A 24,021-nucleotide genomic window follows, 5' to 3' on the forward strand; every position below is an offset into this window, starting at 1 on the left:
GATATCTTCAGACAATGAAACTGTGTGAATTATCTTATTGTTCAAACAATTGTTTCAATGTCTGAATAAACTACCGATTTTTCCCTTAAACACAAAAAATGTCACGAAGTATATTCAGTGTTAAACCGGGCTATGGAAATGTTTAGTCGAGCTAAACTCCGCGGTATTGCTCCGCGGTACAGTGTTTATAGACAAAATTATTTTTAGCCAATCACAAATTAGTTATCCCTAAGTGCGTTCTTACAACATGGTGATTTAGAAAAATAGTCTGGTCCGCATTTAAATAAATGCCATTTTTTAAAACTCTAAATAAAGTCTTTTAATCATTTTCGCTTTTCTGTCCACTGCTATAAACATAACATATTTAAAAAGATAACAATGTTGCTGTGACTTCCAATATAGAGCCAGTAAACCCGTTTTACTGTCGGTCGAGTTTTGCTTTTGGCCACCGGAAGTCGTTATTTTCTGAAAAAAAAAAATCACTAGAAGTAAATATTTTGTTATTTGCTCCGTTATAGCAGTATTCCTTAGTTGTTAGAGAATATTGAACGAAGGCACATTTGAACACACCCTTAATCATGTTGTTGAAGGAAACTGTCAGTTCTGTTTGGTAAATCTTTGGGGAAAATGTGTGCTAGAAAAGTGGTCAAATACAGCAGTCAGTAAAGCCCCAAGGGTTCTGGGTTCAAGTCTTAATTAGGCTGCACATTTTCTAAATCTCGAGATTACCATACAAAAAGTGTTCTGTAAATCCATAACCATAAAAAAATTGCAAACAAATTTCATTCAGTTAGCGGAGTGTGTTCACTAAGAAATACATCTAATATCACTCATTTATTGTACAGAATTTATTGTTATTACGGGGAAGTTAAAGACCGGGCCCGCGAAGCGGGTCCAGGCTTTGGCTTGTCCGGCTATAGACAACACGTGTATATTTAAAAGAAAATCAAATAGAAAACAATTAAAAAAAATAGAGAATTCTATACCTATCAATGAAATTTTCAGTGTCAGTTCTAGTTGGGCGCCACCATTTACAATGTTACTCAATGATATTAGGCGAGTATTCTGATAACGGAACAAATCTCAACTTTTTGGATCAATAATAATCAAGTCTTCCGAGTGAAAACGGAAGCGGTGCATGTAATACCGAATGACATCTTTGAAACGGAAAGAATGAAAGGAATTTTTTTAAAGACTTCCCCATTCAAAGGCTATGCCTAATTTCATATTAAGTATCAATACAGGATAAATAAATCTTCTGTCTTGGTATAGAACATTTTTAAATGTGTAAGCAGCCAGGTAGTCTTAATATTTCTCTAACAGACTGACAGATTTTACAAACTGATATTACAATACAGTAGTTGTCAGCCTTTCTGGTTAGAGAGAAAATAGAGGAAACTATCTTAATTTATAGTCATGCACTAGCACTGCTAAAGATGTATTGCTGGTTTATTTCAGATCAGTAATTAGAAGCAATGTCTGACTTCTTTGAAGATGAGGCTGAAGTGTCGGGGGAATCCAGTGAGGAAGGATCAGTGTTGGGTTCCAGTCGATCAGGATCAGGCTCTGGGTCAGGTTCTGGTTCAGATGCAGGATCAGATGTGTCGGGTGGGGCTAGGAAGAAGAAATTGAAAAAAAAGAAAGATATTAAGAAGAAGAAAAAGAAAATTCTGTCCGATGATGAAGACGAGGATGAGGAAGAAGAAATAGGTATGTTATGTTCAACTTTGTTGTGTCTGAATAAATCAAAGGTTTAGAGTATATTTTTATACCATACTGTATAACCATATAAAATACTGTCATTGTTGGGTCTGGTTCATTACACAGTAAGAGTCTTTTATGTGATATGATGTACATGTAGTACAACATAGCATTTTCTCTGATCAAGCATTTTGAGGAAGGACCTCCAGCATTTAAATGGGACAAATTATTTGGCATTTAGGAAATTTCAGAAACTTTTAAAAATTAAAAAAACTACTGTATACAGGTTTTTAACATTTGTATGATCATGTAACCTGTACTGTAATGGTTGTGTCTGGTCAACAGTTGTGTCATTCTGTCACAGTCTGAATCTTTTTGTCATTTAGAGACAAATTTTATAATATTCTTTAAAAAATTTGTGATGTGTTTGTCAAAGTCACGATAGGACTTCTAAGGTTGACAGAAAGAAATATTTGTTTTTACCTTAATTTAATTAATAATACAGTTGACTCTTGGTAACTCGAAATCCAAGGGACTGGGCAATTTACTTCGAGAGAAACGGAATTCGAGTAACGTGGATCGGCCGCCATTACGTTGAAATTCGTACATGTATATACATGTGACTGAATGTGCAGAGAAGTAGGTTTGTTATTGTTGATAGCGGCAATGCTGCAATATTTTACCGTTGAAATGTCGGTAAATCACTTACAACTACAAATTATAAATGAACAAAAATATATTATTCAAAATTTAATACATGTATATTAATAGTGAAACATAAACACAAACATTCGTAGCAATGACATAAATGCAATTTTGTCAGTATTCATCAGTAAAGCACATGTTTTAATAAGCACCCATGACAATCATTACAATAAAAGCACAATAACACATTTATTTCAACAACAATTTATCTAATAGATCATCGGACGAAAACGAAAGTAGCAACTATCGTGAACCGGAAGTACATATTAATGTATGCAATATAACAGAACATTAATTATACAAATGTCATTTACGTTGATAACACACATCAATACCTAAGCTGTTATTTGACTAACACCTGTCAGACTGGCACGAGTCAACTTTCTTAAAGAAATGTGTAAGACTAGTCTGTTTGGTAAACTGTTTATGTAAATGGGCGTTTGTGACGAAATTATTCACCTTAGCAACAGCGGCAATGAGATTCTCTGTATTTTTACAAGTTTCTAAAAACTGACACAAAATATCACAAGCATTCATAGCAGACTCGATTGTTGGACGTGGTTGTGATTCGACAGTTGTTTCGTCTTCGTCGTCACTCTTGTCATCAACGTTTCGCGCAGACACAATGTCACTCACTATTGAACTGTCATTTAACTCATCACATGTATAAACATGATTGTCAACATCCACGTATTGTTCCATTGTTGCACCTTTGATAAGCCGCGATAACTGTGCTAGAGAAATGTCATCATCAATGTCCTCAGAATCGGTGTCGGCGCATTCAGAAGTAAGTTCCAGTTGGTCTACATGTTCGAATCCCGCATGTCGGTAGCAATTCGCGATGGTTGCCTGGGTAACACACCCCCAGGCTTGGTGTAACATTCTCAATGCGTCCAAGATTGTTATACAAAGTTCAGTACCACTATCTAAAGCTCTAATTTTTCTCGTAATGACTTGTTTCCTGTAATACACCTTCAGATTGCGAATGACCCCCTGGTCCATCGGCTGTGTTACACTGGTTTATCAGGCTGAAGTCGATAGAATATTCCTGTTTCGTCTGCGTTGAAGATATCATTTGTGTGATTTCCAATCATCCATACTTTCTGATGAGTGATTAACACTGTTTGATTCACCACACACGCGTTTGAACACAATTCCATGACGAACTTTAAATCGTTCTAACCAACCAACAGAACAATCAAAATCACACTGAGGCACACCCAACTCACTAGCGAACTGACGAGCTTTTTCACGCATAATGTCCCCACTTATTGTCACATTTTGACAGCGAGCATTTGTAAACCAGCGCAGGAGAGCTTCTTCAACTTCAGGAAATCTGGCTTTTTTGTCTCTCTTTCTCTGTGGACCCATTTCTCCGGAAAGGTACTTTTGTTTTATTTCGGCGCTGTTTTTTATCCACGTTGACAGAGTTGATGGTGGAATATTAAATTGGGTGGCGATTTCTTTCTTTGATTTAGTACCACGTTCTACCTCTGTAATGGCTTCATACTTGCTCTGAAATAAAAAGAAAATTCGATATTAAGTTTCAAACTAAAAATTATGATAAAGCAATTAAGACATAAATAATGCATATTTTTCCTGTGTTTATTTTATGGCTATTTATATGAAAGAAAAATTATATTTAGTTCAGCCCTTTATAAATTTGTATTTGCGATGAATCTTATTCTAAGAGGCATTCTTTCATTGTCTTATTTATTAAAAAATATAAAATGTACACAGCTCTAGTGTTAAAAAGTTAAGCTTACCTCAAGACTTTTTGAATCAAGTTTTCTTTTTGTACCTCGTTTTTCTCCCGAAGGAGTGACATCATTAATTTGTGACATTTTGGTAAATGATACTTTCAATTTTTGTTTGTTTTTGGTTTTATTTATACTGGGCGCCAGTTTCCCATATGTCCCAGACTAGTCGGCCTCTATTACGATTGCTGGTAATGTAGAGCCTGCAACGGAGGACTTATTCGCCTGCAACGTCGTCGATGTCGTAGAGCCGCGACGGAGGTCTTCTCATGCTGTCGATCGTCATAGACCTTCTCTAGGACCCAATTCCTCGCTTCATGAACAAAGGTTGACAATAGAGGAAAGGCACCTCTTCCGGGAGCAGCAGCTCTCTTTAGGGCCACACCCTTCGTCGTTGGTTAGGTCACACCAGCTAAGTGACCTAACTAGGTCACCCATCTGGTGTGACCTATGCCTTCCGAGCGACGTGCACGCCACGAAGGGAAGTCGGAAGATACTTTCAATCAGACACGGACTTCTTTAATAGTGCTTAATTACAATTAAATTAATTAAATCTTAATTTAGTTATCTAACTGTTAAAACCAATTAAGCCCTTAAACCGATTAAAGCCACTTTTACGACGTGCTAATAATACATAATGACGGGCAATTAAAATAACTATGAAACGTGTGAATCACGAGTGACAACATCTTACCTTGATGTCGCCGACCTTTGATCAGTCGGCTGTTTTCACACTTCGACTAATTGATATGAAAATATGTTGGACTTTAATTGACGGGACCACATTTTCTTTTCGACTAAACAGGAGTCTCGGTAAGTCAAAATTTGACCTAAGCGGAGTTAAAATACAAAGATAAAGAAGGAAATTTGACGGGACTTTAGAAATTTTTCGACTGACGCGGAATTTTGAGTAAAGCGATTTTGACTTATTGAGAGTCAACTGTAATATTAATGTTTTCTGTAACTAGAAGCAAAAATGATGTTGTGTATATGGAGTTACAACATATTAATTACAAAGACTCCAAACAAAATGATTTTAATTTTTTTTAGATGAGGCAGCAATAGCAGAAGAGATGAAAGACTTTATAAATGAAGATGATGATGTTGAAGAAGAAGGAGAAGATGAAGAGGAAGGTGGTGGTGAGAAACGTAAACATGAGTCGGAGGAAGAAGAAGACGATCAACTAGAGGATGAGGACTACGATCTTATTGAAGAAAACCTGGGAATTAAAGTGCAGAGAGTGAGTGAATTTGTATACTACCAGTAAAGGACAAACTACAGCTAAACCAGATTGCTCATCCATGTGGTCTAAGGCTCTGTACTGTTAGTGTTTAGATTTAGATCATGTGATGATCATGTGATTGGGACCAATCAGTATATCAAATGACAATTGAAAGTCAAATCAGTCATAAAAAAATTAACTGCTAAAGTCAATTTTTAAAGCCCTGTAATGCAATGAACTTTCATGCCTGTTTTTGCATTATCAAAACATTATACATAGTAAATTGCATTTCATAATGATTTTAATGACATTAAATTGCTTAAATTGACAGGCAAAGAAGTTAAAACGTATCAAGCGTGTAATATCAGATGATGAAGATAGTGAAAAAGAGGAGGAGACAGAGGGTCAGGCACAAGAAAGAATTGCTAATGAATTATTTGAGGGTGACGATGATGTGGAGGAAGATGATGACGATGCTAGATCGAGAATGACGAGGGCTGAGACTGAGGCTAGAGATCTTGCTGTAGAGGGCTCAGATGAGGAGGATGGTATGTGTATTGTCTTGTATTGAGAAACTGAAAATTTTATAGACTTAAAGTGATATTATGCCCATCCGAGTGTTTATAATAAGTAAACAGATTATAGTCAAAATAAGTTTTCATTTTGCAAAAATTCCTTCTAATTTTATAATTTACTTTGCATGAACAATAAATAACTAGCATAGCTCAAGAAAATTCCTGTAAATATCCATCGAAATTCATCTGCTACGTTCCATTTATGAAAAGAGTTGGGCAGTCTTCTTATATTTTAGGCAGTTCTTTATTTTATTCTAAATATTTTCCAATATCAACTGATGGTCAATGGCGGTTACATCAGCAATCCTTTGAGAGATATAGTGAATTCAGCTCAACTTGACAATGAAAAAATTGAGCATAATGTCACTTTAAGTATTTTTAATATCAATGCTTTGATTGCGGAGCCAAGATATTGTAATATTAATAAGCTGTTGTTAAATGAATATTGATGTAGATCTACTATAAATTATCATTTCTGATTCACAGAGCTGGATGATTTTATTGTGGATGATCAAGGTCAACCAATTGGTGGCAGGAAGAAGAAGAAACACATCATTCATTCTGATGCGTGAGTTTTCACAGTTTTCACACTCTCTTGAAATTCACATATGGCATTAAAATAACATCTTTCTTACATTAGAAATTAAATACCAAGCAATGTCTTATTTTCAAGAGTCCATTTATATTTATTTTTGGTATTAGTGAGAAACTGCATAATGAAATCAAAGACATGAGAATAAATAAATGCTTAATTATTCAATTATAGTACAAGTATATCAATTCCAGATAAACATATGTACTTTTAATTACATCCTAATCACATTTAGGAAAGATCAAACACACTTTATAAGCAGTGTAAAAAACCCATTGAAATCAAGTTGAACCTAGACTATATTTTTGTTTAAAGGTAATAAATCAGTGACCGTGACAATCTTTACTCTGTCTTAAAAGTGCAGCCTATATTTTACTGTCTATATAAGTAAAATAAAAAAAATCTATACATTCAATATGGCTTTTACTGTACTTAACCATTATCAATGTGGAAACCTTTATCAAAGTGCAAGTCATGGATATTGTACATGTTCATTGTTGTTTGTAAAAATGATGAAACAGAAAAAAGTGACAACAAAAAAACTGACAAACATCATGAGTAATTTATTGTATGATTTAATACAGATTGTTACAAGAAGCTCAGGATATATTTGGTGTAGATTTTGACTATGATGAGTTCAAAGATTATGGTGACGAGGAGGAGGAGGAAGAAGAAGAAGATGAAGTAAGTCTTTATTGTAAATAGGAAAAATAGCCTTATCATGATAGCTCTGTTATTTTTATAGCTTTAAAAACAAAGGCATATTATAATATTTTTGATACTTTTTTTCCAAAGATAATGTTTTGAATATATATTTTACCTCTTGATCTTGCAAGTGTTATATTTGAATCTAGTTTTAATGGTTACAACTCTTCTGACAATGAATTGTCAATAAAATGACATTTCTTGGGAAATGTAGAACATAAGACACATTAAATTTTTATATGTTAATTTCTGTAAGCTCTTTCAATGCTTGTACATATCTTCAGACAGTAACATATTATTACATAAATATGAAAGCCCATTATCAGTCCATTCTGTTTCTTCACATAATAAAGTACTAGTAGCAGAATTACAATTTGATAAAAGAAACTAAAACAGTAAGAAAATGGTATGTGTATATATATGAATATAATTATTGCAGTATTTGGACGAGGATGAATTGGAAGGAGAGGAGGGCGGAGAAAGAAAAGTAAAAAAGAAACGTCCAAAAGGTGCCAGCAAAGCCTCTTCAACAGTAAGTATTATAATTTTTACATGACTTGTTCTTGAGGCTTGTTATAAAGATATTAATTTTGAAAATTGCATCTTTAAAAAAGAACACATAGAAAATGTAGCACTTTGTTTGATACATGATAAAACTTCATTAATTTTTATTCTAAGAAAAAGAGCTTTGACTGAAGTGTGAATTTTATACAAAGAAATACAGTCAAACTTGGATTAAGTGTGCACCAAAGATGGTCACTTAATACAATGGTTTCTTAAGATAAAGCATGATGTTGCATAAATAAAATATAAGTTTTGGGAGTTGCTCAGCTTCATTAATATACATGTATAATTAATAATTATACTTCAGTACGAGCCAGAAGCATTGTCGAGGGCTTTCATGACAGAACAGGACAGTGTTATAAGAAGTACAGATATGCCAGAGAGATTTCAGCTTCGTCAGGTACCAGTGAAAGAGACCGAGGAAGGTGAACTAGAGGAGGAGGCTGAGTGGATATATAAACAAGCTTTCAATACACCTCCTGTCTCTACACAGGTACAATGATTTACCCCCATTGTCTGTTAGTATAATTTTGTTCATGGACCTCTTTCATATAGGAAACTTCAACTTACTGGATTATGAATAGGTAGTTATTTTATCTAGGTTCCTGGGTTGTACCTGAAACAGTTTTGGTCGTCCTCCTTTGTAATAGCATGGCGGAATATGACAGGAAATGTGTAAATTTTATCCTCAGTTAAAAAAAAACAAACATAAAAATTACAATAATGTTTATGGTGCTAGATAATTTGAATTAATTTTGGTACAGATAATATTCCATAGATATCATATTCTTGATACTGATTAATGTATACCATTTCACATCAAAAATTGGAAGCTGTAAAAACAAAATTAAAATAATTCAGAAATTCAAGTCTGTTATGAGATCATTTTTTTCATTCTTTTCCACCTGTCCCTTATAAAATAGTTTTTCCACCTGTCCCTTATAAAATAGTTTTTCCACCTGTCCCTTATAAAATAGTAAGAAAAAAACAAAAACCACAAAAAGGCAAACATGAAATATTGTATGATAATCATAAGATAATGAATTTTATTGTTATTTATTACAGACATTTCTTGATCAAGAGTCTGGAGGTAGCTATGGTTTCAGTAAGAAAGGCCCAAGTATGGTAGAAAAGATAAAGAAAGCTGTAGACTTTATGAGGAATAAACATCATGAAGTAAGTAGAGATGAAGAATAGACATATTATAACTTTGATTAAATATAGTTTATGTCTTAAGATAAAAAACATGGACCTGGAGTAAATTGTAAAAGAAATCTCATTAAAAATGTTGCTTATTGATGGAAAAATGGCTGGTGCTTTCATCTCGATTAATATTCGAAAAAAAGGGAGGGCTTTTGTGCTTCCAGATGTTGGCATCACACTTTGGTTAAGTTTTTGCATGCAATTTGTATATCCAAAAATACTGAAGGGAATGTGTTGAAACTTCACACATTTATTTGATAATGTAATAGATGTTCAATTTGTCTCTTACCTAGAATGTTTTAATTATTTAAGGTACCATTCATAGCTTTCTACAGAAAGGAGTATGTGGAACCAGATCTAAATATCAATGATTTATGGAGGGTTTGGCACTGGGATGAAAGAGTAAGAAATAATTTTGATAGTTTTGTTATATTTGTGTTGTAGTTTGGACTTAATGTATTCTGTAAGAGGTTTCTATACATATAAAGTATACGCTTTTTCCAAATAAACATGACTGAATTGGAAAAAGAGTAAACAGTTCTGTGTTTATAGACTCCAATACCATATTCCTCTGCTGATAAGATTTAAAGATGTAGATTTTTGTAGACTAGTTATACCATAATTTTAGTCTTTCATATTGTACATTGAATTAGGATTATTTGAATGTATTTAGTTACACTTACATGAGTGTAATGCCATTATTAAGTATGTAAGTCAGAATAAGACATCTAGCCAATCACTGTGCGATAAATCTTCACTTGCATCTTAAAAAATAAGACATTTGAAAAAACGAAAAAAAAACAAGAAAAAAAAACATGTTATTTGTTGACTATGTGTTATCATTTATGTATACATTTTGCTATTAACATATATTTTCAATGTTTATTGTTTAATTAAATTATTTCATATATGATTTTAACAATTCAATGAAATTTGTAGTGTCAGATGAAATATTATATAAAATAAATAATAGAAAGAAGATAAATGCTTCATATCTGATATTTCAGTTTTGTTTTTAAAGATTCGGAACACATTTCTGAAGTTGTTTCAAATTCCCCATTAAATTTTCAGTGGACACAACTTCGCACTAGAAAACAAAACTTGATACGCTTGTTTGAGAGGATGCAGAATTATCAGTATGAGGTGAACTCTGACCCAGATAAAGTTCTCGAGAGTAATATTCGGACATTGACGGAGGAAGATATTGACAGGTTAGTGATACCTTTACCCTCGGCTAGTGTTACTTACCTGTGTTTCTTTAACATGCTCTGCATTGAATCTTAGATGATACATTGTTAATTTTAATTTGAAAATTCTAAAATTAAGACCACATCAATATAATGTATGAAAATGTCATCAGGCCTAGTATTCAGGAAGTGAAGTAATTGGCCAGTCATGAGTGGTAGCTAAAATTCCCTGTGTATAATCAAAGGTATATTTGTGCAGTCTATTTTTCAAGCACAATGTTCATAATGCTTGGTAAAAAAAATGGAAAGTTCTTTAAAAGTGATTAAAGTATAAGAAGAAATCATGTGAATATGTAAGGATTAAGTGAGGTGAAAGAAATTTGGAATGATTTGAAGAACATGTACATGTATCATCTAAAAGGTATTCTTAAAGTTGAATCACTGTGTGTTGCTCTTTTTGAAAAAAGGTAATGATATAATGGTCATGTGCCAATTATACCTGTAGCATAATTTTTTCTTTTTATGAAGAACTCTGCACCACAATTTTGTTTTACAGAGTAAAGAAAGTGGAAACAATGGAGGAGTTACGAGACGTGTATAACCATTTTCTCTTGTACTACGGTTCGGATATTCCCAAGATGCGTAATTTAGAGAAAGTGAAGCGTCGGGAAGAGAAAAACGAGGAGCGAGGGGAGGACGAGCCTCGGGAAGATGATGATGACCATGATCAAGTGAAACAAGCTTCTAGAAAGTCTGGATACACGATTTGTGTGAAAAATAAACTTGGTATGAATATACTGCTAGTCTTATATTACTATAACAATCTTAGTGCCTCTCTTAAAGCTTTTTCAGGTTTCAGACTTTTGGAGAAAGATTGAATCATAGACTATTACTGCCATTTTGAACTTAATTATATGTGGGCTTGAGGCAACAAATTCAATATACATGTGTATTTATTGAACCAACAAAAGTATTCAATAAATGTCATATATCAATACTCACCCAAAGAGTTTTGGATTATACTGTAATGCTCATTCTGTAAAAGAAAGTGATTTCTAATTATGATAATTTTTCATCTTATTTTTCAAGAAAAATAACCAGTTTTTTTTCCCATGTTAATCTTCTTTTATGTGTGATTGATATATTTTGATACAGACACATTTGATTAGATGTATTTATCGGACAAACAATACCTGTATTTGATAAATATCGTATATCAATACTCACCTGTAGCCTGTTTGGATCATACTGTAGTGCTCATTCTGTAATGGAAACAATTCAAAAGTAAAAGAAAGTGATTTCTTATTATGATAAATCATTTTCAGATGAAATAGCACTAAGGTTTGGATTAACACCAGAACAGTTTGGTGAGAATCTACGTGATAATTACCAGAGACACGATGTAGATCAGTGTCCGATGGAACCACTAGAATTGGCTGCTGATTATGTAGCAGGGTAAGTCAGAAATGTCTTTAGCTTTTACCATGCCGATTATTTGTCATAAGAAATAATTCATTATCAGTTTAAGTGGTTTCAATATAAAGATAGTTATGTTGAGCACAGGAAACAAAAAAATGTTTAGAGCCACTCATCCTGCAGTTACTCATCCTTCTTTTCTTGGTGATTTTCAACATTACAAATTTACTCATTAATTTATTGAACACAGGTTGGTAAAAGACCACATGAATAATATTTAAGTTTTTTTTTTCATGAATAAATTTTAGGCAATTCCCAACAGCAGATGAAGCTATGCTAGGTGCTCGTCACATGGTTGCCATGCAACTGTCACATGATCCCCTTGTTAGACAGTGTGTGAGAACAGCTTACTTTGAGAGAGCCAGGATTCATGTTGGTCCTACGAAGAAGGGACAGAAGGTTTGTATTATATAACATTATATTTGAGCCGCGACATGACAAAACCAACATAATGGGTTTGCGACCAGCATGGATCTAGATCAGCCTGCGCATCTGCGCAGTCTGATCAGGATCCATGCTGTTTGCTATCAGTTTCTCTACTTGTTATAGACTTTGTAAGCGAACAGCATGGATCCTGATCAGACTGCGCGGATGCGCAGGCTGGTCTGGATCCATGCTGGTTGCAAACGCACTATGTTGGTTTTGTCATGACGCGTCTCATTTTAACTTTCAATGTTATTTTTTATCTCAATGCATTATCACAAAGATTGGTAAGTGCATAACCAGACATTTTGTTGAAATCAAAACTTCAAACTAGGTTCTGAAATAGATAATGTCTCAAGCTTTAAACCTCTTAAGCTATAAACCTCTTACTCTTGCCTGCTGTTGACTGGAAACCTGCCAGTGTCGTTGATTTTGTTCCTGTGTAAAAGCAAATCAATTACCTGGAGGGCAATTTTACAATTCAGATGACAGTTTATGCCTGAAGTAATACACAAACGGGCACCCAAGTTCCTACTCAAACAGTGAAATTTATCTTGGCCATATTTGTGTAACTACGAACCTAACCAAACAAAAAATATGGATTAGAAATAAGGTACCATGTTGGTATTTGTGCATTTTATACATCCAAGTTTGAAGTTTAGAGTTTTAGAATTGTTTTCATGCACACACCTCATAATACAGTTTTGCAAAGGAGTAAACCATACAAGCAAATATAAATTAAAGATGTATTTGTGGGCGTACCTCATGGCTATTAATTGATATTTTGTTGTTATATTTTTATCTTCTATAAAACAAAATCTTTCTCAATAACAGGTAGTAGATGAGTCTCATCCTTGTTATCCACTGAAATACTTGAAGAATAAGCCAGTGAGGGACTTGAAGGATGAACAGTTTCTGAGATTGACAGATGCAGAGGCTGACCAGATTTTATCAATCAAGATCACAATGGACGAGGACACAGATAATCCAAACATACAGACTTACTACGAGGAAATCAGACAGTTATATTACAGGGTATTTTTCTTATGATTTTTTTCTATATAAGAATATAATCAGTATTTTGCCTTTTACCTGTGCACTCTTCATATATGCTTGCATGTTCATAATATCACTTTCAATTACATCTGATTACACAAACTATCATAAGGTTCATACCATCACTTATCATAAACCCATGCTGCTTTTATAACTCAGTAGATATGGTATTGCACCGCTGTGCATATTTTTTGACATGACACCATTGGTAATTATACAAACATAGCGTAAAGACGTTCAAAATAATAACATCGCACAATAAGTATGTCTATGAAAAAGTGATCCGTTTTTACTGTAAACAGTTGTTGGATATTTGATAAAAAGAATATTATATTCGTGTAGCTTTGTTTCTTAATTGAGGTCAGAGGCTTGCATAATATAATTTTATTCAACTCCTTTAATAAATTCAGTATTGAACCTACATTCATTCAATATTTCAGGATGAGTTTAGTCATCTTGTACAGCAGTGGAACATACAGAGAAGTCAGGCCTTGGAAAGAGCTCTGACAAAAATACTTTACCCACAGCTGGAGAAAGAACTTCGCCTTAAACTTATACAGGAGGCTAAAGAGGGAATTCTTAAAGTATGATATACCCACTTTTTATGCTCCCCGAAAAATTTCGGGGGAGCATATAGTCGTCTGGTTGTCCATCCGTCCGTACGTACGTCCCGAAATTCGTGTCCCGCCCATAACTTTGTTATTTGAAGTCGGATTTCAAAACTCTTTCACAGTAATGATCACCATATTGAGACGACATGTCACGCGCAACATTTGGGTCACTACCTTGAAGGTCAAGGTCACAGCATGACCTTGCAGCTAAATCGTGTCCGGCCCATTACTTTGTTATTTGAAGTCGGATTTTAAAACTTTTTCACAGAAATGATCACCATATTGAGACAATGTGTCGCGCGCAACATTTGGATGGCTACCTTGAAGGTCAAGGTCACAGCATGACCTTGCACCAAAATCTTGTCCGGTCCATTACTTCATTATTTGAAGTCGGATTTTAAAAAATATTTCACAGAAATGATCACCATATTGAGATGACGTGTCACGCGCAACATTTGGGCGGCTACCTTGAAGGTCAAGGTCACAGCATAACCTTGCAGCAAAATCGTGTCCGGCCCATTACTTTGTTATTTGAAGTCGTATTTTAAAACTTTTTCACAGAAATGATCACCATATTGAGACGACGTGTTGCGCGCAACATTTGGGTCGCTACCTTGAAAATCAAGGTGACAGCATGACCTTGCAGCAAAATCGTGTCTTGTCCATTACTTTGTTATTTGAAGTCGGATTTTAAAAATATTTCACAGAAATGATCACCACAATTAGACATTGTGTCACGCGCAACATTCGGGTCGCTACCTTAAAGGTCAAGGTCACGGCGTGACCTTGCAGCAAAATCTTGTCCGGCCCATAACTTTGTTACTGGAAGTTGGATTTAACAACTACTTCACAGAGATGATCACCATATTGAATTGACATGTCGCATGCAACATTTGGGTGTCTACCTTGAAGGTCAAGGTCACAGCATGACCTTGCAGCAAAATCATGTCCGGCGCATAACTTCATTATTTGAAGTCGGATTTTACAACTATTTCACAAAAATGACCACCATATTGAGACAATGTGTCGTGCACAATATTTGGGTTGTTTTTACACTTTGAACTTTGTCTGTGACATAACTCTGACACAACAAGAGGTATACCTTCCTGTGTCCAAAACCTATTCGGGGAGCATCACCCGGTTCAACCGGCTCTTGTATTGTACATTTATCGTGATTATGAAAATATGCTTTACGAAATAATGTAGGCCTATAAGTTTTAGACTTATCACTTGTTTTATTGTTTGCTGACTACAAATCACAAGCTCCTCAGCAATGTAGGTTCCAATTATGATAGGGATTATTTCATGCAAGGAAGCTACCAAGCTGGCTTTTAGAAGACCTGTGATTCTTCATAGGTACTCAATTCCTCCACCAGTAAACCTGAAATGTTGCCATATGACATTTATAGTGTGGATCTTACTTGAAATGAAAAAAAAAAATCATTTTGAAAACCCATATAATTTGGCATCCAGTTATTGAATTATAGAAACAATCCAAATCCAATATTTAATTTGATTGAATGTATTATTTCAGGCTTGTTGTAGAAAGTTATATAACTGGTTAAAGGTGGCACCATACCAGGCCGAACAACAGATGGAGGATGATTATGATTTTGTTGATAATGAACAAGGTGTAAGAGTGCTTGGTATTGCCTATATCAATGAACAGTAAGTGTTCCTTGTTATAATTGAGATATATTTATGTCTAGTTTTCTTTCTTTTTCATTTTTAGCTCGATTTTCCAAAGAATATACTCACCCTGGTGTCGGAGTCACACATTAAGTTTTAAGTTTTTGTGTGCAAGTTGGTCTTTCTAAAACTTCTGAAGGGAATGGGTTGAAACTTCACACACTTATTTGAGAGCATAATAAGTCAATGTCCAAGGCACATTATACACATAACTTTAACATGGATTACGATAGAATCATGGCCCTTTTTGAACCTAGAAAATTCTGTATTATCCAGGCTCATGTTTTACTATAGTAAACGTACTGAAAAGTTGATCGGAAATTTGTCACTTTTTATTTTTTTGATGAACTACATGTATATTGTAAGTATAATATTAGCTTCATTATTGAATGGAAGGAATAAAGTAATATTGTTTTACTCTATTTTCAGAGACACAACATCATTTGGATGTATGGTTAATGGGGAAGGGGAGGTAACTGACTATATCAGACTTCCATACCTGAAAAATCGAACAAGAACACAGAGGGAGAAAGAGAGAGAAGAAAAGGTTAGTCGTTGCATCTAGTTAATTTATGTAACTCTTCATGCGCTGCTGGTGATAAGGATAGGTCAGACCATCTGTATCAGCAGTATTGATCCAAGCTAGCATGCACCTTCATGTAAACTGACCAGTCTTTACTGTTGGTTGTTCAGTTTTTGTTAGCTTGTATGTTTTAAAGAAAATGTCGCGCTATTATGGTCGCGGTTGTCATCATTTTGGTGCAGCAATTTTGATGTAGTCTGTTTATTCAAATATTTTATAAGTAATCATCTTGAACTTTGAATACTTATGATGACAAAATGCAGTTGTTAGACAAGGGCCATAAATCTGAAAATTATGTTTTTGGAGTTATTTCCATTTATAAACTTAAATTTTTAATCAAAAATGGTAATTGCCTGCACCACATGCAATGCTCTTTTATTTGATTTTGATAAATCTTAAGATTATAACATACTGTTTTGAATTCAAGGTAGAACAAGTTCATTACATAAGTTAAAAAGGTTACGAACTTTGAGACATTTTGTTAAATAAATTTTACAGTCACTAATACTAATGTGGTTTATCATTATGGTTATCTTTTACAAATTGCTCAGTTTGTATTCAGAAAAATTAAGTATACTGCAGGTTACTTTAGTGATAATTGTTACAGAATGCTATTCCCCTGTTTTGGTTTCAAGTTATTATAAAGTATTTTATTATCTCACATTCCTATTATATATTTCTGTATGACATTGTAATATTTTACAGGAGAAAGATATGGAGAAATTAAAGGATTTTATTGAGACCAAGAAACCCCATGTCATAGCTGTTACTGCAGAAAATATGTAAGTTATCGGGCTTCCACTAGTGTAAGTTTGGGATTCATTTACACCTTCCAAAATATAATGGTTTTCCTTCTTTATCTATATAATGTGACTTCCAATGTGACAGATTTTGCAGTCTCTGACTTCCAAATTTTGGAACTTAATGGAAGCTCTGAATTAACTGTTACAGAGTTACTGTGTTTGGATAGAAGATGCTGTAAATAATTTCTTTCTCATCAAATATATTTACAAAATCATTTTGATTCCTAAAAATGAATGATTGAAAATAGAGCTTTGTTTGTACACCCAATCATCACTTTCTGATATATCTCATAATCTATAAGAAATATGAATTTAACTTGATGAAATACTATAAATTCCTAATAAACGCCCCTTCCCTAATAAAGGCCCCCCCAGGCCTTTTGATAAGAAAAAAAATCTACTCATCAGTGCTGAACTCTTGAGTAAATCCATAATTTCATTCAAATCATTCAGAATCCATTTTATTTTATAGTATGAACTTTAAAATCTTAACACTTTTTAATGTTATTACCAACACTTGCTAACACTTAATGTACTTTCAATGATATTTGGATTTAGGAAAAACTGTGTTGTAATAATAGCCCCCTTTTGGAAAACGTTTAGCCCCCGGGGGCGTTGCATTTTTTCATTAAATAAGAGTTAAAGTAGTGAATTTGCTTAAATTATAATAGAAAAATTATGGGATGAAAAGGACAAAGTTTGACAATAGGTCTTTATTATAGCAATTTGATTAGACACTTACCTGTTTGGTGTTTATTGATAGCCTATTGGTATTAATATTTTTAAAATAACATTTGACAGTTTCGAATTCAAAACAGGGCAAGTCTATAAATTATGTATGAGGAGGCATAATAAAACAGAAACCAGAATGTACAATACCTGTATATGTATATATATGTATGTTTCAGTGATGCGTTGATGATAGTAGATGATATAAAGAAGGTGATAGCAGAATTAGAACAAGAGGCTCAGATGCCACCTATCAGTGTTGAGTTGGTAGATAACGAACTTGCCATGGTGTATGCCAACAGTGCCAGAGGTGATGTAAGTACATCTAAAACACTTAATACATATTTATCAACCTTCCAATTTATGAATGTCCTTCAATAGCTTTCTCCTATTGTCAAGAAATGTTGCTTTTTTCTTATATTTAAATTTCATTCATGTTTTAATAAATTATTACTGTAATACTTAATATTAAGCTAGGTTAGCCGGGGAATGTTGGCAGGTCAGCAGCTTGGCAAGTTCTCGTACATTCCTCAAGGAATTCATTTTTAGTGAAGCATATTGTCAGGACTTTGAGATTTGGTCACTTTTACCATAATTATTGCCCTTTAATGTTTTTTCCCCCACAAATAAGATATTTGCACCCCCTACCCCTTCCAAAAAAACAATTGGTTTGTGACAATTTCATGTCAATTGTTATAAATAACTGCTAGCAGGTGTATGACTTGAACATAAATAAATTGGCACTTTACCTGCAGAAACAACAAAAACAACAGTAAGTTGATTACTGAATTTGAATAAAGAAAACATTGCAATAGAAACCTAAATGAATTGTTTACATACAGGAGGAGTTTAGAGAGTATCCACCAGTGTTACGACATGCAGTATGTGTGGCTAGAAGATTACAGGATCCTCTGATAGAGTTTGCCCAGTTATGTAATCAAGATGAGGACATTCTCTGTCTCAAATATCATCCTCTACAGGTACATTATATCAAATATCATCCTCTACAGGTATACTATATCAAATATCATCCTCTACAGGTACACTATATCAAATATCATCCTCTACAGGTACACTATATCAAATATTATCCTCTACAGGTACACTATATCAAATATCATCCTCTACAGGTACACTATATCAAATATTATCCTCTACAGGTACACTATATCAAATATCATCCTCTACAGGTACACTATATCAAATATCATCCTCTACAGGTACACTATATCAAATATTATCCTCTACAGGTACACTATATCAAATATCATCCTCTACAGGTATACTATATCAAATATCATCCTCTACAGGTATACTATATCAAATATCATCCTCTACAGGTATACTATATCAAATATCATCCTCTACAGGTATACTATATCAAATATCATCCTCTACAGGTATACTATATCAAATATCATCCTCTACAGGTATACTATATCAAATATCATCCTCTACAGGTATACTATATCATGATACTTTGTTCTTAATCTTCTGTGTAATCCCTGTCAAATACGTCGAATTAGAATTTTTGAAATAATTGTTATTTTCCATCAATAACTAGGGGCGTTCGTGGCCGAGTGGTTAAGGTCGTTGACTTCAAATCACTTGCCCCTCACCGCTGCGTGTCCGAATCCCGACAGGGACTTTGGATTCTTTCATGTGAAGTAGCTTAAGGAACGTCGATGGTTCTACTCAGGTGCCCGTTCGTGCCTGAAATAATGCACGGAAGGGCACATGAGGTCTTCCTCCACCAGTTAAGCTGGAACGTCGCGATATGACCTATAATGTGTCGATGTGACGTAAAACCCAAACAAACAAACCATCAATAACTATACTTTGAGCACAAGTTTCTCACTGAAATTGTATCATTTATACTCATTATTAAGGCATTATAGTTACTTTGTTGTTGACCTCCTTATTACCAGATGAATAATGTAGTAGATTCAAACAGAATTTTGCTTAAAAATTTCCTGATTTGTTACAAAAAGGATAGAAAACTAAGAAGGAATTGTTAAGTTGTTATACATATATATTTCAGGATACTTTAGCCAAGGAGGACTTGTTAAATGCTTTACATTTAGAGTTTGTCAACAGAGTAAATGAAGTTGGTGTAGATGTAAACAGAGCAATAGCCAACAGTCATACTGGAGTACTTGTGCAATTTATCTGTGGGCTCGGACCCAGGAAAGGAGCTGCTCTGCTTAGGGTAAGTTAGTTGTAGCATTCACAGAGGAGAACTTGTATAATTTCATTGTAGCAATAGACTTGGAAAAAGAAAATTTATCACAAAGGGTTTGTTAAGATTACATCTTCTTGGCATAATGATATGTCAAAATATATAAGGCTCAAAATTTTTAGTTGTAACTTATAAAATGTGTAAGTGGAAAAAAGCAAAACAAGGTGTTTTGTTACATTTCCCGCAACAGACTATAATAAACAACCCTGGTGTCTTTATAAGCCATGAAATAAACACATGTGATTTACATAAGGTCAGAGTACCATTACAGTAAAGCCTAGATAGATAAACTTTATCTACAAAATGCATTTGCTTCAGGTGAACTGAAGTCTGAACATTGTTGTATTTCTCATGCTGTGTTTTGTTTCTATTTTTAGACATTAAGACAGAACAGTTACCGTTTGGAGAATAGAACCCATCTTGTCACACTGTGTAGAATGGGTCCTAAAGTGTTCATAAACTGTGCTGGTTTCATCAAGATTGATACAAACTCTCTTGGAGACAGGTATTATATCACACAATTCTTGCCAGAGATGGAGTTTTTGAATAAAGATTTATTGAAAAGTCATGGCATTTTTAAATTAATTTGATTTAAATCCTTAAAATTGAACGAAAAACTGGAATTTTAAGATATCCATAGTAGAGCATTTACAGTTTCCGGGGTGAAAATCGATGTTAGATTGAGTGTTGTGTGTTCAAATCCATACTGGAGCATGAAATTTATTGATGCAATGAATTCATTTGGCCGGTTTATGATAATTTAGAGGTTCTGTCTTTCATTCAGGTTGTGCTTGTAATAAAATAAATGGTACACGAAAATAAAATTGTGCATCACATGTCTACTTCTACAAGTGAAGCTGAGAAACAGAAACATGGCGATAAAACCATACTGGTGCTTGCCTAAATGCAATTGATTCAAGATTCCAGGCTTACATTTCAATATTTCAAGTTTTAAATTGATGACAAACATTTTTGCTATGTAGTAAATATATTTTATGTTTTATATTTAGTACGGAAGCATATGTTGAAGTGTTGGACGGATCTCGTGTACATCCCGAATATTATGAGTGGGCCAGGAAGATGGCTGTTGACGCATTGGAATATGATGACACGGCTGAAGATGCCAACCCAGCTGGTGCTCTCGAAGAAATCTTAGAGAGCCCTGAACGTTTGAAAGATCTTGATTTAGATGCTTTTGCAGAAGAATTGGAGAGACAGGTTTGTATGGTTTTATATATGAATTTTTCAGTCAGTGTGTGTCTTCTGAAATAGTTTTAAACAGAAAAAGGTGAATTAAAAAAATGTTGATAAAGAATGCAGGAAGTTTTCTAAGGTAGCTACTATGCGGTATACCTAGATTAAAATATAGGCTTGTTCAAACGAGAAAAAACAAAACCAAGAAACCTATTTACTATTGTTTGATAAAATTTAGCATTTTCATACTGAAACCCCCAGAAATAACAATCAGTATTCCCAAATTTACAATAGTCTTTACTGGTATATAAATTAAGTGGTGTAATTGTTGGTCACTCAAGTTCTGTTGAATCATGGTTTGACCATCTCTCTGGACACAATATTGGGGATTCTACATAATTATATCTTGAGTACGGGTCTGCCAAGTACAAATAAAGATTGATCTATGTTGATACTTGCAGGGATATGGAGACAAACATATCACATTGTATGATATAAGAGCAGAATTAAATCACAGATACAAGGATCTGAGAACACCATACAGATCTCCAACCAATGAGGAAAGGTTTAACATGATCTCCAAGGAAACCCCAGACACATTCTATATTGGTAAATATTTTCCTTCTTATTTCCCATTTTTGAGCTTTTCAAGCACCACATTTGATACAAAAATTTACTGTAACTCTAATATTGGGGGCAAATCAGTTATAACCCAAATATAGCTGGGCCAGATTCTAACATTGAGTACTAATTTATAGCATTTTGATACTGAATTCCTTAAACTATAAAAACTTTGTTTCAAATACATTTGAAGCTTTAAGCAGGACATCACTGTTTAACAATTCAGCAAGATTGTTTTACGCCATACATGTAGTATTGTTACACTAATTTGTAAAATCACGTGTTTGGTACCTGATAAAGTGATTGCATATACTAGAACTTAAATAAAATATAAGTGATAACATGTGTATTTGGACATATTATTCCTTTCACTTCTGACTAATCAACTATATATGTTATGTAACAGGTAAATTATTGATTTTATGTTATATAACAGGTAAATTAATTTATTGATTGTCTATCCAGCTAGCTTACAGAATGTCGGTGGTTCTACTCAGGTGCCCGTTCGTGCCTGAAATAATGCACGGAAGGGCACCTGAGGTCTTCCTCCACCAGTAAAGCTGGAATGTCACGATATGACCTATACTGTGTCGATGTGACATAAAACCCAAAACAAACAAACAAACAAAATTTATTGATTGTATGTTATATAACAGGTATTTTTTTTATTGTATGTTATATAACAGGTATTTTATTGATTGTATGTTATATAACAGATATTTTATTGATTGTATGTTATATAACAAATATTTTATTGATTGTATGTTATATAACAGGTATTTTATTGATTGTATGTTATATAACAGATATTTGATTGATTGAATGTTATATAACAGGTATTTTATTGATTGTATATTATATGAGGTAAATTATTGATGGTACATGATACTTATATGACTAAACAACTATGTATGTTATATAACAGGTAAATTATTGATGGTATGTTATAAAATAGGTAAATTATTGATGGTATGTTATATAACAGGTAAATTATTGATGGTATGTTATATAACAGGTAAATTATTGATGGTATGTTATATAACATGTAAATTATTGATGGTATGTTATATAACAGGTAAATTATTGATGGTATGTTATATAACAGGTAAATTATTGATGGTATGTTATATAACATGTAATATATTGATGGTATGTTATATAACAGGTAAATTATTGATGGTATGTTATATAACAGGTAAATTATTGATTGTATGTTATATAACATGTAAATTATTGATGGTATGTTATATAACAGGTAAATTATTGATGGTATGTTATATAACAGGTAAATTATTGATGGTATCTTATATAACAGGTAAATTATTGATGGTATGTTATATAACAGGTAAATTATTGATGGTATGTTATATAACATGTAATATATTGATGGTATGTTATACAACATGTAATATATTGATGGTATGTTATACAACATGTAATATATTGATGGGATGTTATATAACATGTAAATTATTGATGGTATCTTATATAACAGGTAAATTATTTATGGTATGTTATATAACATGTAATATATTGATGGTATGTTATACAACATGTAATATATTGATGGTATGTTATACAACATGTAATATATTGATGGTATGTTATATAACATGTAATATATTGATGGTATGTTATACAACATGTAATATATTGATGGTATGTTATATAACATGTAATATATGGATGGGATGTTATATAACAGGTAAATTATTGGTTGTATGTTATATAACAGGTAAAATATTGGTTGTATGTTATATAACAGGTAAATTATTGATGGTATGTTATATAACAGGTAAATTATTGAAGGTATGTTATATAACAGGTAAATTATTGATGGTACGTGTCACTGGTATTGCTCATAGAAAGCCTCATGGTGAACAATTAGATCAGGCAGATCCCGTCAGGAATGAGGAGACTGGATTGTGGCAGTGTCCATTCTGTAATAAAAATGACTTCCCTGAACTCAGTGAGGTAAGTTAACTCTATATTTCAATTACACTTGGAGAATTGCAGTCTAGAATTGAAAAAATATGTGTTTTTTTTGAAATATAAATATTTTTAGGGTTTGGGCAGATGGCAGAGGTTTAAAGAATTGTTTCTTTTTTCCCCCCTGATATTGCGTTTTAATCTTTTTGAAAAAAAGGCCCCCGTTTTTTTTCTTGTACCATTTTCTTTTTGGGGGAGTTAATGGCATAACAAATGTTTTTTTTGGTGAAATTATGAGTTTATAAATGGCATACATTCTGATATGTCACCAGTACTGGTAACTCCAGGAAGCAGTCTGTAAGCTTACATTTATGTTTGAACTGAATTTAGAAAGAGCATGTGGGGGGGGGTGATGCTTCGATAATAAGAGATTAATACACGGCAGAGTAGGGCAAG

At 33.4% G+C, this 24,021-nt stretch overlaps 1 protein-coding gene across 1 annotated transcript in view; it reads left to right on the plus strand.

The window, feature by feature from the left end:
- The first annotated feature begins 225 nt into the window (after positions 1-225).
- The window catches only part of LOC132721376 (transcription elongation factor SPT6-like), a 30,549-nt gene continuing 6,753 nt past the window's right edge, over positions 226-24,021 (plus strand). Inside the window, 26 exon segments of the mRNA XM_060705668.1 lie at positions 226-488; positions 1,459-1,710; positions 5,214-5,404; positions 5,718-5,934; positions 6,448-6,529; positions 7,138-7,237; positions 7,698-7,790; positions 8,130-8,315; positions 8,888-8,998; positions 9,338-9,427; positions 10,097-10,236; positions 10,769-10,998; positions 11,538-11,667; positions 11,937-12,087; positions 12,946-13,146; positions 13,608-13,751; positions 15,313-15,446; positions 15,897-16,014; positions 16,756-16,832; positions 17,762-17,897; positions 18,425-18,562; positions 19,624-19,791; positions 20,199-20,326; positions 20,832-21,039; positions 21,477-21,624; positions 23,462-23,610. Coding sequence (XP_060561651.1) covers positions 1,476-1,710; positions 5,214-5,404; positions 5,718-5,934; positions 6,448-6,529; positions 7,138-7,237; positions 7,698-7,790; positions 8,130-8,315; positions 8,888-8,998; positions 9,338-9,427; positions 10,097-10,236; positions 10,769-10,998; positions 11,538-11,667; positions 11,937-12,087; positions 12,946-13,146; positions 13,608-13,751; positions 15,313-15,446; positions 15,897-16,014; positions 16,756-16,832; positions 17,762-17,897; positions 18,425-18,562; positions 19,624-19,791; positions 20,199-20,326; positions 20,832-21,039; positions 21,477-21,624; positions 23,462-23,610 — 3,705 coding nt within the window. The 5' untranslated portion in view covers positions 226-488; positions 1,459-1,475.

Source organism: Ruditapes philippinarum, unplaced genomic scaffold (genome assembly GCF_026571515.1).
Source record: "Ruditapes philippinarum isolate M1 unplaced genomic scaffold, ASM2657151v2 ctg197_1_1_1_1, whole genome shotgun sequence".
Lineage (NCBI taxonomy): Eukaryota > Metazoa > Mollusca > Bivalvia > Venerida > Veneridae > Ruditapes > Ruditapes philippinarum.